The 15,679-nt window shown below is 46.7% G+C and overlaps 1 protein-coding gene across 4 annotated transcripts in view; it reads left to right on the top strand.

Moving 5' to 3' along the window:
• Nucleotides 1-3,854: 3,854 nt before the first annotated feature.
• SLC25A16 (solute carrier family 25 member 16) overlaps nt 3,855-15,679 on the top strand; it is a 44,672-nt gene continuing 32,847 nt past the window's right edge. The window contains exons 1-2 of one of the 4 annotated variants that reach the window (XM_017962993.3): nt 3,855-4,426; nt 12,897-12,989. In XM_017962993.3, coding sequence (XP_017818482.1) covers nt 4,300-4,426; nt 12,897-12,989 — 220 coding nt within the window. In that variant the 5' untranslated portion in view covers nt 3,855-4,299. Of the gene's footprint in view, nt 4,427-11,533; nt 12,670-12,896; nt 12,990-15,679 lie in introns of those variants that run through there. The other 3 variants (XM_003903865.5, XM_021944013.1, XM_021944015.2) reach the window with 3 other exon arrangements.

The following is a 15,679-nucleotide window of genomic DNA, read 5'->3' as shown; positions in this document are numbered from 1 at the left end:
ACAAAAAAACCAAAAAAAACCAAAAAAAGCCATAGTTGGAGACCGGGCACAGTGGCTCACACCTGTTATCCTAGCACTTTGGGAGGCTGAGGTGGTATTACTTGAAGCTAGGAGTTCAAGACCAGTCTGGGCAACAGAGTGAGACCTTGTCTCTACAAAAAAATTAAAAACAGGCTGGGTGCAGTGGCTCACACGTGTAATCCCAGCATTTTAGGAGGCCAAGGCGGGCAGATCACCTGAGGTCAGAAGTTCAAGACCAGCCTGGCCAACGTGGTGAAACCCCGTCTCTACTAAAAATACAAAAATTAGCTGGGCCTGGTGGTGGGCGCCTGTAATCCCAGCTACTTGGGAGGCTGAGGCAGGAGAATCGCTTGAACTCAGGAGGCAGAGGTTGCAGTGAGTTGAGATCATGCCATTGCACTCCAGCCTGGGTGACAAGAGTGAAACTCTGTCTGAAAAAAAAAAAAAAGAAATTTAAAAACAAATTAGCCAGGCATAGTGGTGCACGCCACTAGTCCTAGCTACTTGAGAGGCTAAAGTGAGAGGATCACTTGAGTTCTGGAGTTTGAGGTTGCAGTGAACTGAGATCTCGCCGCTGTACTTCAGCCTGAGCAAAAGACCTTGCCTCAAAAAAAAGAAATAAATAAATTAAAAAAAACAAAAATAAAGAAAGAGGGGTCGGGTGGGGTCGGGGGCAGTGACTCATAACTGTAATCACAGAACTTTGGGAGGCTAAGGATCACCTGAGGTCAGGAGTTTGAAACCAGCCTGACCAACATAGTGAAACCCCATCTCTACTAAAAATACAAAATTGGTCGGGCATGGTGGCTCAAGCCTGTAATCCCAGCACTTTGGGAGGCCGAGACAGGTGGATCACGAGGTCAGGAGATTGAGACCATCCTGACTAACACGGTGAAACCCTGTCTCTACTAAAAAATACAAAAAACTAGCCGGGTGAGGTGGCGGGCGCCTGTAGTCCCAGCTACTTGGGAGGCTGACGCAGGAGAATGGCGTGAACCCAGGAGGCGGAGCTTGCAGTGAGCTGAGATCCGGCCACTGCACTCCAGCCTGGGTGACAGAGCGAGACTCCGTCTCAAAAAAAAAAAAAAAAACACAAACAAACAAAATTAGCCAGGCGTGGTGGCGCATGCCTGTAATCCCAGCTACTTGGGAGGCTGAGGCAGGAGAATTGCTTGAACCTGGGAGGTGGTGATTGCAGTGAGCCGAGACTGTGTCATTGAACTCCAGCCTGGGCAACACAAGGGAAACTTCATCGAAAATAAGGAAAGAAAAAAGCCACGAGCTTGGGTGAGATCTCTAAGAGCAAATATAATCACAGAAGAGAAGAGACCCATAGACTAAGCTCTGGAATACTGGAACATCTGCAAATGCACATTTTGCAGAGGCACATGCACAGAAAAAGACAGAGATCAGTGTCTGTAAAGGCAAGGCTGGAGTAAGTATTTAGTAAAAATATAATAGGTAATTTCTGAAAGGGAAGATAAAAGTTCAGTACAACTTTGGTCACAAAGATTGGGAATGAGTTTTGTCCAGGCTGGAACTGATGTGGGGTCCACAGTGAGAGAGAAATGCTTGTAAATGGTGGTTAATAAATAGAGTCTTGGACGCAGTGGGACCAGGGAGATGAACCTGGAAGGTTCCTCAGAGTTTAGGGCAGAGACTTGAGGTTGGTAGGAAGCAGAGCTCAGTGGAATTTGTAAAAAGTAAAATAGAGGTTCCTCTTCAACGACTTTCTTCCCTGTCTAATGTCTAATTAGGAATAAATAATAACTTCTCTTTCTTTATTTTGAGACAGAGTCTCACTCTGTCGCCCAGGCTGGAGTGCAGTGGCGTGATCTCGGCTCACTGCAAGCTCCGCCTCCTGGGTTCTCACCATTCTCCTGCCTCAGCCTCCCGAGTAGCTGGGACTACATGTTCCTCTTCCTTATTTAAAAGTGTTTTTACCTTTCTCAACATTCCACAAGTTACTTACTCCTTCCTTTGTTCCTCTCTACCTATGCCTCTTTGAAAAAGTTCTAAGTTACTAGCCAATCGAAACAAATACAAAATGTGAGGTCCTGTTCCAGTCAATGGAAACTAGACACAGCAGTAAGGTAGACATGACAGGTCATAAATGACCCTGTACACTGCTGGCGAGTGTACCCTTTCTGCAAAAAGTAAAAATGGCCTTACTAAATAAATTAAATTTATATTCAAGTGCTATTTATTTACGGCACCAAAAAACAAACATTTCAAACAAATTGGAGAACTAAGTGGAAGACAGATTCAGGATTGCCTGAAAAGGCAGAACTATTTGTGAAATGTATAGAGCCAAAAAGAAAGAATCACCTGCTTTAGCAAGATATTATATACATATATATATATATTTTTTTTTTTTTTTGAGACAGAGTTTTTCTCTTGTCGCCCAGGCTGGAGTGCAATGGTGGGATCTCAGCTCACTGCAACCTCCACCTCCCAGGTTCAAGCGATTCTCCTGCCTCAGGCTCCCGAGTAGCTGGAATTACTGGCACCCACAGGCACCTACAACCACACCCGGCTAATTTTTGTATTTTTAGTAGAGACAGGGTTTCACCATGTTGGCCAGGCTGGTCTCGAACTCCTGGTGGTCTGCCAGCCTTGGCCTCCCAAAGTGCTGGGATTACTGTGTGAACCACGGCGCCAGGCCTGGTTGTGATATATTTTTAAAAATATTTTGCAGAGGTGGTAGGGGTGGAATGGAAGCTTAGTGGGGATTTAGGGAGGGCAGAAACTGATGTTCAGTGAGGAGCTCTGACAAAGCAGAGCTGATTTGGTGGGAGATGAAAGCAAGTCCAAACATGCCTGAAAAAGCGAGAAGCCGCAGGTTAGAAAGGCTGTATCCTAGGGAGGTCAGAATACAGCTCGGAGAGCGGGGCGCAGAGGCTCACGCCTGTAATCCCAGCACTTTGGGAGGCCGAGGAGGGCGGATCCCATGAGGTCAGGAGTTTGAGACCAGCCTTGGCCAATACGTCAAAACCCCTTCTCTATTAAACATACAAAAATTAGCCAGGGGTGGTATCGCATGCTTGTAATCCCACCTACTAGGGAGGCTGAGGCGAGAGAATTGCTTGAACCCAGGGGGTGGAGGTTGCAGTGAGCGGAGATCTCGCCACTGTACTCCAACCTGGGCAATAGAACGAGACTCTGTCTCAAAAAAAAAAAAAAAAAAAAAAAAGCGCGATAGGCGATTACTGGATTACTGGTCAGTGGTCAATATAGGTCAAGGGAAGAGATGGGAGAGAACTTTCTAAAAAAAGTTGTGGGCTTTTTTTTTTTTTTTTTTCCCCTGAGACGGAGTCTTGCTTTGTAGTCCAGGCTGGAGTGCAGTGGCGCGATCTTGGCTCACTTGCAAGCTCCGCTTCTCAGGTTCATGCTATTCTCCTGACTCAGCCTCCTGAGTAGCTGGGACTACAGGCGCCCGCCGCCACGCCCGGCGAATTTTTTGCATTTTTAGTAGAGACAGGGTTTCACCGTGTTAGCCAGGATGGTCTCTATCTCCTGACCTCGTGATCCATCGGCCTCGGCCTCCCGAAGTGCTGGGATTACAGGCAGGAGCCACCGCGCCTGGCTGCTGCTGCTGCTGCTGCTGCTGCTGCTGCTGCTTTTTTTTTTTTTTTTCCCGAGGCGTAGTCTCGCTGTGTCGCCCAGGCTGGAGTGCAATGGCGTGATCTCGGCTTACTGCAACCTCTGCCTCCTGGGTTCAAGCAATTCTCCTGCCTCAGTCTCCCCAGTATCTGGGATTACGGGCGCCCACCCAACGCCAGGCTAATTTTTTGTATTTTTAGTAGAGACGGGGTTTCACCATGTTCGCCAGGCTAGTCTTGAACTCTTGACCTCACGTGATCCGTCCGCCTGGGCCTTCCAAAGTGCTGGGATTACAGGCGTGAGCCACTGCGCCCGGCCAGGTTGTGGGTTTTAATGGGACGGTCTCACTGCCTACCGTTCCCTTTTCCCGTCCCAACAGAAGGGGCCTGAGCAGTAAACTGACAGAGGCTATGCCGGGTGAGGCGCTATGGGGAAGTTTACGAGCCTGGGTGACGCCCCCTTCCGCGTCCTGGCCCCGCCCCTCCCGCTTGAGCCCCTTGGCGCGTGACTCAGGTCCCGCCCCTGCTGTACGCCATCAGCTCGCGCCGTGCCGCCGGGTGTCACTCTGCCCCGCCGGCGGGGCGGTCAGCGTCCTGTCACCGCCTGTTCGGGCTATGGTCCCGTCCGGTGTTTTGTAAGTTGGCAACCTCGGCTGCTGACGCGACCCTGGTCCTGATGGCGGCGGCGGCCGCGGCAGCCCTGGCGGCGGCCGATCCCCCTCCTGCAATGCCGCAGGCGGCAGGGGCCGGAGGGCCCACAGCCCGCAGAGACTTCTACTGGCTGCGCTCCTTTCTGGCCGGAGGTGGGTCCATGCCACGAAGAGCCAGCCGCGCTCTGGGTGGCGGGGTCAGGATTGTGGGCAAGTGGGATGCAAGCGCCCTTTATGACATTCCTGGACTCTGGCTGCTTCAATGCTCTGCTAGACGTCTGCCCTGACCTGCTGTAACCTCTTTGTAGTAATCACTTGACTAATGACAGTCAGATAATGGGGAGTGGAACCTTTGGCTCTCCGGCAAAGGCTGGGGAGGTGGAAGGTCTGAATCAGGTACCCATTTTTCAGGGCTGGATAACAGGGAAAAGAGGAGGATCCCTTACAGAGACCCTGGGGTTTTAGTGAAACATGCGGGGCACTCCTTTCTTTTATAAAGACCATGAGTGACCCAGTGTAGACTTGGATTTTGCTGTTTGCTTAAAGGAAAACAAATATTGGAGATCAGCTTTTTAATGACGACTGGAAAATTGTGCAAAACTATCTAGAGCCAGAACTGGTTCCAGTGATTCTAGTGAACTGTGCCACAGTACTTGACAAGCCCTATTATTGGTGTGACTTTGGGATCAAAAAGTTCATATTGTCGCTTAGGAATTTCCTGGGCCTTCAAGCTCCACCCTTCCTTAATTACTTCTCTGGGTTGTCATTACTTATTTAAGATTCATAAATTTAAAAATTCCACATTGAGGTTGTGTGCAGTGGTGCACTACTGTAGTCCCAGTTACTAGGGAAGCTGAGGCAGGAAGACTGCTTGAGCCCAGGAGATTGAGGCTCCAGTAAGCCATGATCATACCACTATACTCCAGCCTGACCTACAGAGAAAGACCCTCTCCTAAAAGAAGAAAACAAACAAACAAACAAACAAAAGATAAAAATTTGCTGGGCAGAGTGGCTCACACCTGTAATCCCAGCACTTTGGGAGACTGAAGTGGGCAGATCACTTGAAGTCAGGAGTTTGAGACCAGCCCGTCTAACATGGTGAAACCCTGTCTCTACTAAAACTACAAAAATTTGTCAGGCGTGGTGGCACTCAACTACTCAGGAGACTGAGGCAGGAGAATCACCTAAACTGGGGAGGTGGAGGTTGCAGTGAGCTGAGATCCTGCCATGCACTCCAGTCTGGGCAACAGAGCCACACTCCATCTCAAAAACAAAACAAAACAAAGCAAACACTCACATGAGGATTTGTAGAAAGACCATTTCTGAAGACTGCAGCAGTATTAAGTTTTTGTTGTTGTTGTTGTTTTGAGACAGAGTCTCACTCCCTCACCCAGGCTGGAGTGCAGTGGCATGATCTCGGCTCACTGTAACCTCTGCATCCTGGGTTCAAGTGATTCTCCTCACTCACCTTCCCAAGTAGGTGGGATTACCGGGGAATGCCACCAGGCCCGGCTATTTTTTTTTTCTTTTTCTTTTTCCAGATGGAGTCTCACTCTGTCAGCCAGGCTGGAGTGCAGCGGCACGATCTCTGCTCACTGTAACCTCTGCATCCAGGTTCAAGTGATTTACCTGCTTCTGCCTTCCAAGTAGCTGGGATTAGAGGCGTGCACCACTATGCCTGGCTCATTTATTTATTTATTTATTTTTGAGACGGTGTCTCACTCTGTCACCCAGGCTGGAGTGCAGTGGTGCCCTCTCAGCTCACTGCAACCTCTGCCTCCTGGGTTCAAGCGATTCTCCTGCCTCAGCTTCCCGAGTATCTAGGACCATAGGTGTGTGCCACCACACCCAGCTAATTGTGTATTTTTAGTAGAGATGGAGTTTTACCATGTTGGCCAGGATTGTCTCGATCTTTTGACTTCGTGATCCACCCGCCTTGGTCTCCCAGAGTGGTGGGATTACAGGTGTGAGCCACCGCGCCTGGCCCTAATTTTTATATTTTTAGTAGAAACAGGGTTTTACCGTGTTGGCCAGGCTGGTCTCGAACTCCTGGCCTCAAGCAATCTGCTCACCTCTGCCTCCCAAAGTGCTGGGATTAAAGGCGTGAGCCACCAAACCAGGCCTCAGAATTTAATTATTTTGTTCTTCTGCTGATAAAATGACATTTAGGCCAGGTGAGGTGTCTCACGCCTGTAATCCCAGCACTTCAGGAGGCTCAGGTGGGGAGATCACCTGAGGTCAGGAGTTCAAGACCAGCCTGGCCAACATGGTGAAACCCCATGTCTACTAAAAATACAAAAAAAAAAAGGCCAGGTGTGGTGGCGCATGCCTGTAGTCCCTGCTACCTGGGAAGCTGAGGCATGAGAATTGCTTCAACCTGGGTGGTGGAGGTTGCTGTGAGCCGAGATTGCTCCACTGCACTCCAGCCTGGGCAACAGAGCGAGACTCCCTCTCAATTAAAAGAAAAAAAAAAAAGAAATGACATTTATTCACATGGAAATGAGTCCCAGCTATGTGCCTCCAACTTGCTTGGTATAAATCAGAGAACAAAAGATCTATCGCTGGGTGCAGTGGTTCAGGCCTCTATATCCAGCACTTGGGAAGGCTGAATCGGGTGGATGGCTTGAGCTAAGGAGTTGGAGACCAGCCTGGGCAACATGGTGATACCCAGTCTGTACAAAAAATACAAAAATTAGCCGGGCATGGTTGTGCCCACCTGTTGTAGTCCCAGCTACTTGGGAGACTGAGGAAGGAGAATTACTTGAACGCGGGAGGCGGAGGTTGCAGTAAGCCCAGATCGCGTCGCTGCACTCAGCCTGGGCAGCAGAGCCAGATTCCATGAAAGGGGAAAAAAAAAGAGCTATAATTGTTGGTTAAGTAAAATGCACTTTGACAAACATGTTGTGTAATGACCACCACAGTCAAGATATAGAGTAGTTCCAAAATATTTCCACTTTTCTTTTTTTTTTTTTTTTTGAGACATTCTCGCTTTGTTGCCTAACCTGGAGTGCAGTGGCCTGATATCACTGCAACCTCCACCTCTCATGTTCAGGTGATCTCCTGTCTCAGCTTCCAGAGTAGCTGGGACTACAGGTGGGTGCCACCACTTCTGGCAATTTTTTTTTTTTTTTTGAGGAGTCTCACTCTGTTGCCCAGGCAGGAGTGCAGTGGTGCAATCTTGGCTCACTGCAACCTCCACCACCCAGGTTCAAGCGATTCTCCTGCCTCAGCCTCCCAAGTAGCTGGGACTATAGGCATTTGTCACCACACTCGGCTAATTTTTTGTATTTTTAGTAAAGATGGGGTTTCACCGTGTTAGCCAGGATGGTCTTGATCTCCTGACCTTGTGATCTGCCCGCCTCGGCCTCCCAAAGTGCTGGGATTACAGGTGTGAGCCACCGTGCCTGGCCTAATTTTTGTATTTTCAGTGGAGACTGGGTTTCACCATTCTGGCCAGACTCAAATTCCTGACTTCAAGTGATCCACCTGCCTTGGCGTCCCAATGTGTTAGAATTACAGGCATGAGCCACTGTGCCGGGCTTTTTTTCCACTTTTCTTTGACATTCCTCTCCTCTCATCTGCAACCCCTGTCAACCACTGATCTGTTTTTCTATCTCTATAGTCTTGACTTTTCCAGAAAGATATATAAATAGAGTCATACAGTATGTAGCCTTTTGAGTTTGACTTCCATCACTTACCTTAATGCATTTAAGATTCATTCACATTGCACGTGTAAGTAATATATTTCCTTCTTTTCTTTTCTTTTTTTTTTTTTTTTGAGACAGAGTCTTGCTCTGTTGTCCAGGCTGGAGTGCAGTTGTGCTATCTCGCCTCACTGCAAGCTTCGCCTCACTGCAAGCTCTGCCTCCCGAGTTCACGCCATTCTCCTGCCTCCGCCTCCCAAGTAGCCGGGACTACAGGCGCCCGTCACCACTCCCGGCTAATTTTTTGTGTTTTAATTAGAAACTGTCAAAGTATTTCTAAAGTGTCTATTCCATTTTGTATCCCCACTGCCTTATTGGCACTTGATATTAAATGTGAGTATGTGTGTGTCTGTGTGTTCCTTTTTGTTTTTTTTTTTGTTTGGAGACGGAGTCTCACTTTGTCACCAGGCTGGAGTGCAGTGGCGTGATCTTGGCTCACTGCAACCTCTGCCTCCCAAGTTCAAGCGATTCTCCTGGCTCAGCCTCCCGAGTAGCAAGGACTGCAGGCACGTGCTACCACGCTGGCTAATTTTTTGTATTTTTAGTGGAGACAGGGTTTCACCTTGTTAGCCAGGATGGTCTCAATCTCCTGACCTCACCATCAGCCCGCCTCAACCTCCCAAAGTGCTGGGATTACAGATGTGAGGCACCATGCCTGGCCCTTTGCCTGGCTAATTTTTTTTTTTTTTTTTTTTTGAGACTGAGTCTCCCTCTGTCTCCTAGGCTGGAGTGCAGTGGCGCGATCTCAGCTCACTGCAAGCTCTGCCTCCCGGGTTCACGCCATTCTCCTGCCTCAGCCTCCCAAGTAGCTGGGACTACAGGCACCCACCACCGCGCCCGGCTAATTTTTTGAAGTTTTTAGTAGAGAGGGGGTTTCACTGTATTAGCCAGGATGGTCTCGATCTCTTGACCTCGTGATCCGCCCGCCTCAGCCTCCCAAAGTGCTGGGATTACAGGCGTGAGCCACCTCGCCCGACCTTTTTTTTTTTTTTTTTTTTTGAGACAGAGTTTTGCTCTTGTCACATTGTGCGATCTTCAATCACTGCAACCTCTGCCTCCCGGATTCAAGCGATTCTCCTACCTCAGCCTCCCGAGTAGCTGGGACTACAGGCATTCGCCACCACGCCCAGCTAATTTTTGTATTTTTAGTAGAGATGGTGTTTCTCCATGTTGGTTAGGCTGGTTTCGAACTTCCGACCTCAGGTGATCCGCCTGTCTCGGACTCCCAAAGTGCTGGAATTACAGGTGTGGGCCACTGCGCCCAGCCTAATTTTTCTGTTTTTAGTAGAGACAGGGTTTTGCCAAGTTGGCCAGGCTGGTCTTGAAATCCTTACCTCAAGTGATCCTCCCACCTAGGCCTCCCAAAGTGCTGGGATTATAGGCGTGAGCCATTGTGCCCGGGTGAATTGCTTATTACAGATTGTCTATCTAATATTTTTTGAACATGGATGACTGGTGGTAACTGAAACTGCAGAAAGTGAAATTGCAGATAAGGGGGGACTACTGTAGTGTGAAAGCAAGGTAAGACACTATTAAATAGGCTGGGTGTGGTGGCTCATGCCTGTAATCCCAGTACTTTGGGAGGCCGAGGCAGGCAGATCACGAGGTCAGGAGTTCAAGAACAGCCTGGCCAACATGGTGAAACCTCGTCTCTACTAAAGGTACAAAAAAAAAAAAATTAGCTGGGCGTGGCAGCGGGTTCCTGTAATCCCACCTACTCAGGAGGCTGGGGCAGAAGAATCACTTGAACCTGGGAGGCGGAGGTGGTAGTGATCCGAGATCATGCCATTGCACTCCAGCCTGGAAAAAAAAAAAAAAAGATACTATTAAATAAAACTACTTATTGAATACATTCTAAACAATTTCTCTCTCTCTTTTTTTTTTTTGAGACGGAGTTTCATTCTTGTCACCTAGGCTGGAGTGCAGTGGTGTGATCTCGGCTCACTGTGACCTATGCCTCCCGGGTTCAAGCGATTCTCCTGCCCCAGCTTTCCAAGTATCTGAGATTATAAGCATGTGCCACCACACCCAGCTAATTTTTGTATTTTTAGTAGAGATGGGGTTTCACCATGTTGGCTAGGCTGGTCTTGAACTCCTGACCTCAGGTGATCTGCCTGCCTCGGCCTCCCAAAGTGCTGGGAGTACAGGCGTGAGCCACTGCACCTGGCCTAAATAATTCATTATACAGTTAATTCGTACACAACTGAGAAGATAATATACAATATTCTAAAACCAAATGCATATTATTTTTAGTTTATCCATAATTTTGGATAGCCATTATTATGATTTACTCTTTTTTTTTGAGACGGAGTCTCACTCTGTCACCCAGGCTGGAGTGCAGTGGCGCAATCTGAGCTCACTGAGACCTCTGCCTCTTGAGTTCAAGCAATTTTCTGCCTCAGTCTCCTGAGTAGCTGGGATTACAGGTGCCCACCACCACACCTGGCTAATTTTTGTATTTTTAGTAGAGACAAGGTTTCACCATTATGGCCAGGCTGGTCTTGAACTTCTGACCTTGTGATCCACCTGCCTCAGCCTCCCAAAGTGCTGGGATTACAGGCATGAGCCACTGCACCCAGCCTTTTTTTGTTTTTTGAGACGGAGTTTCGCTCTTGTTGCCCAGGCTGGAGTGCAATGGCGTGATCTCGGCTCACCACAACCTCTGCCTCCCAGGTTCAAGTGATTATCCTGCCTCACCCTTCCGAGTAGCAGGGATTACAGGAATGCGCCACCACGCCGGGCTAATTTTGTATTTTTAGTAGAGACAGGGTTTCTCCATGTTGGTCGGGCTGGTCTGGAACTCCTGACTTCAGGTGATCCGCCCGCCTCGGCCTCCCAAAGTGCTGGGATTACAGGTATGAGTCACTGCGCCTGGCCAACTATTATTTTCGTTAGTTCGGATAAGAGAGCTTTGATATGGAAACATAGTAGATATAATATTTGAGTATAAATATACATTTTATTTATTTATTTTGTTTGTTTTTTTAGACAGAGACCCACTCTGTCGTTCAGGCTGGAGTGCAGTGGTGTGATCTCAGCTCACTGTTACCTCTGCCTCCTGGGTTCACGCAATTCTCCTGCCTCAGCCTCGCAAGTAGCTGGGATTACGGGCATGCACCACCGTGCCCGGCTAATTTTTGTGTTTTTAGTAGAGATGGGGTTTTACCATGTTGGCCAGGCTGGTCTTGAACTCCAGACCTCGTGATCTGCCCGCCTCAGCCTTCCAAACTGCTGCAATTACAGGCGTGAGCCACCGCTCCCAGCCACAATTTATTTTTGGATATCTCAGAATGTGGATTTTTAAAGTTAAAATTTTATTTGTGTATGTGTGTGTGTGGTGTTTTTTTTTTTTCCTTTTTTTAAGATATAGTCTCTGTAACTCAGGCTGGAGTGCAATGGCGTGATCTCAGCTCACTGCAACCTCCGCCTCCCGGGTTCAAGAGATTCTCCTGCCTCAGCCTCCCGAGTAGTTGGGATTACAGGCAGCCGCCACCATGCCTGGCTAATTTTTGTATTTTTAGTAGAGATGGGGTTTCACCATGTCGGCCAGGCTGGTTTCGAATTCCTGACCTCAAGTGATCCACCTGCCTTGGCCTCCCAAATTGCTGGATTACAGGCATGAGCCACCGTGCCTGGACTTGTTTTTTAAAGACCGGGTCTTGCTCTGTTACCCAGGCTGGAGCGAAGCCGCGCAATTATAGCTCTCTGCGACTTCCAACTGTGGGCTCAAGTGATCCTCCAGCCTTAGCCTCTGAGTATTGAGGCATACCACCATGTCTCGCTAATTTTTTTTTTTTCTTCTTCGAGACAGTCTCACTTTGTTGCCCAGACTGGAGTGCAATGGCGTGATCTCGGCGCACTGCAACCTCGGCCTCCTGGGTTCAAGGGATTCTCCTGCCTTAACCTCCCAAATAGCTGAGACTACAGGTGCCTGCCACCCTGCCTCGCTAATTTTTTTTGTATATTTAATAGAGATGGGATTTTACCATGTTGGCCAGGCTGGTATCGAGCTCCTGACCCCAGGAGATCTGCCCGCCCCAACCTGCCAAAGTGCTGGGATTACAGGCATGAACCACTGCGCCCGGCCGATTTTTAACATTTTTTTTATAGAGATGAGGTCTCACTGTGTTTCCCAGGCTGGTCTCAAACTCCTAGTCTCAAGTAATTTTTCCACCTCAACCTCCCAAAGTGCTGGGATTACAGGTGTGAGCTACTGTGCCTGGCTTATTTTTCACCTTTTTATAAGAGGAGCCACCCATTTTATCAAGTCTTTACTAGATGTACAATATTGTAGAGAAGTCTATATAGTTGATTTAGAAGCATGCCAAGCTCGAGGGGCTGGCCTGGACTCTGACCTATGCTAAAGCCCATGTATGCACTTTATTCTACTTTCATCTATACTTTTTCCCAGTGGCACATGGTAGGGTCAAAATACATATTTGCTGAATGTATAAATGAATGACTAATTTTATGGGTAAAAGTTGGTTGTTTCAATGAAAAAATGATCCAGAAGAAGAGGAGGTTACTTCAAACAGAACCTGGCAATCGGATAAATACCTTCAAGTGTCTGTCTCCATAAAAATCTTCCAGAAGAAGAGGAGGTTACTTCAAACAGGACCTGGCAGTTGGATAAATACCTTCAAGTGTCTGTCTCCATAATCACATTTTAGCAAGATTCCCAGTGTTCCTCAGGTATTAGATGCTGATTTACACAATAAAACTTACTAAAGTAGTGTAATCATGCTCACTTATTAAGTTACAGGGAATGGGGACCAGGCATCTGCATGTCCATGCTGTAGGCAGATTTACTCATGGAGACTAAATTAGAGATTAAAGGGTTTGCTGGCTGAACAACTAATGATTTCTATCTGGAAAGAAATGGTACGCAATTTCTTCCTGACCTTTTGAAAAATTTTTAGGTATTGCTGGATGCTGTGCCAAAACAACAGTTGCTCCATTGGATCGAGTAAAGGTTTTATTACAAGCTCACAATCGCCATTACAAGCATTTTGGTGAGTTAATAGATGCTAAAGATAAAAATGAATGAAAATATTGTGGAAAGTGGGCAAAAAAGGGAATTTAAGTTTGGGGATGCAAAAAGTAAAGCAGAGGTTCCTCTTTAAAGACTTTTTCCCCATTTAATTAGGAATAAATACTAACTTCTTTTAAAAAGCAAAATTTATTCAAAGACTTGTGCTAACATTCTTAAATATCTGCTAGCCATGATAAAAAAAAAATCAAAGTACTTTATTTTCTTAGCTCCCACAATTTAGTGTAAATATTTGCCCTGGCATGCTTATTCTGCTCCAAGCAAGCATTAGGTCATAGCCTGTTCCTCTTCCTTATTTGAAGGTGTTTTGCAAGCATTAGTCACAGCCTGTTCCTCTTCCTTATTTAAAGGTGTTTTTTGACCTTTCACAGGATTCCACACGTTAATTTCTCCTTCCTTTGTTCTCCTTTGTCTCTTTTAAAAAGTTCTAAATTGCTAGCCAATCGGGACAAATATAGGATGTGAGGTCCCATTCCAGCCAATGGAAACAGGACACAACAGTAGGGTGGACAAGTCAGTTTATAAATGACCCTGTTTCTCCTTTGTTCGGTGTACTCTCATGGCAAAACTGCTGGCGAGGGTACCCTTTCTGCGAAAAATAAAAATGACCTTGCTAAGTACTTTAAATATATGTTCAAGTACTGTTTCTTTATGGCACCAGGAAACAAGCATTTCAAACGGGCAAATTTGCTCTTTGTTTTTTCTCTGTAGATTCAGGAAGTTGAAAGGGGGCAATTAAAAAAAAAAGGAAAGGGGGCAAATTTTCCAAAGAATATTTTTCTTATCCATTATAATCCTTTCATTTGCAGTAGTGGTTATATATATTATCATTTTAGGATGCTGATATTTTCCTAGCCCAAATCTTGGAATAATTGAAGTAAATGTTACGTGTTTATTGGGATTAATTAGTCACATTGTTCGCAGGCACACATAACAACTCAGTCTGATTTTTTATTATTTATTTATTTATTTATTTATTTATTTATTTTTTGAGACGGAGTTTTGCTCTTGTTGCCCAGGCTGGAGTGCAATGGCGTGACCTCGGCTCACTGCAACCTCTGCCTCCCAGGTTCAAGTGATTCTCCTGCCTCAGTCTCCTTACTAGCTGGGATTACAGGCATGTGCCACCATGCCCGGCTAATTTTGTATTTTTAGTAGAGACAGGGTTTCTTCATGTTGGTCAGGCTGGTCTCTAACTCCTGACCTCAGGTGATCTACCTGCCGTGGCCTCCCAAAGTACTGGGATTACAGGTGTGACCCACTGCGCCTGGCTTCAGTCCGATTTTTTAAATGCAATAAGAGATAGGAGATGAGATTTAAAAATGTAAAACTGAAATAATTACTCCTTTTTAACACTTAATTTAAAAAAGCATTCTAGAAATCTTTGTGCAAGAAGAATCCAGTGCTTGCTTTTTTTTTTTTCTCTTCTTCTTGTTTTTTTGGAGACGGAGTTTCGCTCTTGTGGCCCAGGCTAGAGTGCAATGGCACCATCTTGGCTCACCACAACCTCCACCTCCTGGGTTGCAGTGCTTCTCCTGCCTCAGCCTCCCAAGTAGCTGGGATTTACAGGCGTGCACTAGCACGCCCAGCTAATTTTTGTATTTTTAGTAGAGACAGGGTTTCCCTATGTTGGTCAGACTGATCTCGAACTCCCAACCTCAGGTGATCTGCCCGCCTTGGCCTCCCAAAGTGCTGGGATTACAGGTGTGAGCCACTGTGCCCGGCCGCTTGCTTTGTTAAAAATAAAAAAATGAAGACTTTAGGATGGGCTCAGTGGCTCATGCCTGTAATCCCAGCACTTTGGGAGGCTGAGGCAGGAGGATCACTTGAGGTCAGGAGTTCGAGATCAGCTTGGCCAACATGGTGAAACCCTGTCTATACTTAAAATACGGAAATTAGCCGGGCATGGTGGCAGGCACCTGTAATCCTAGTTAATCAGGAGACTGAGGCAGGAGAATTACTTGAATTCGGGAGGTGGAAGTTGCAGTGAGCCGAGATTGAGCCATTGCATTCCAGCCTGGGGGACAAGAGCGAGACTTCATCTGAAAAAAAAAAAAAAACAAGACCTTAGTTGTTCCTTTAAAACCAGCCATTCAATTAACATGGACACTTTAATAACTTGTCATTGGTGAGAATAAGAATTGTTTAGTCTTTTGGAGGGCATTTTGGCAATATGCGTAAAAGTCTCAAAAAGTACCTATTCTTTGACCTTGTGGTTCCAGTTTTAGGAGATTATTCTAAGGAAGTAAACAGAAATGTGGTCAATAATCATATGCAAGGATCAAAACATTAATTATTATTATTATTATTATTATTTTGAGATGGAGTTTCAGTCTGTTGCCCAGGCTGGAGTGCAGTGGTGTGATCTCTGCTCACTGCAACCTCTGCCTCCTGGGTTCAAGCGATTCTCCTGCCTCAGCCTCCTGAGTGGCTGGGACTACAGGTGTGCACCACCATGCCTGGCTAACTTTTGTATTTTTTAGTAGGTACGGGGTTTCACCATATTGGCCAGGCTGATCTGGAACTTGTGACCTCATGATCTGTCCATCTCAGCCTCTCAAAGTGCTGGGATTACAGGTGTAAGCCACCACACCCAGCTTATTATTATTACTATTTTTTTGAGACAAAGTCTTGCTCTGTTGCCCAGAGGCT

Source organism: Papio anubis, chromosome 11 (genome assembly GCF_008728515.1).
Source record: "Papio anubis isolate 15944 chromosome 11, Panubis1.0, whole genome shotgun sequence".
NCBI classification, from domain to species: Eukaryota; Metazoa; Chordata; class Mammalia; order Primates; family Cercopithecidae; genus Papio; species Papio anubis.
The sequence above is the reverse complement of the archived record's forward strand: the minus strand, read 5'-3'. Positions and strand labels throughout refer to the sequence as shown.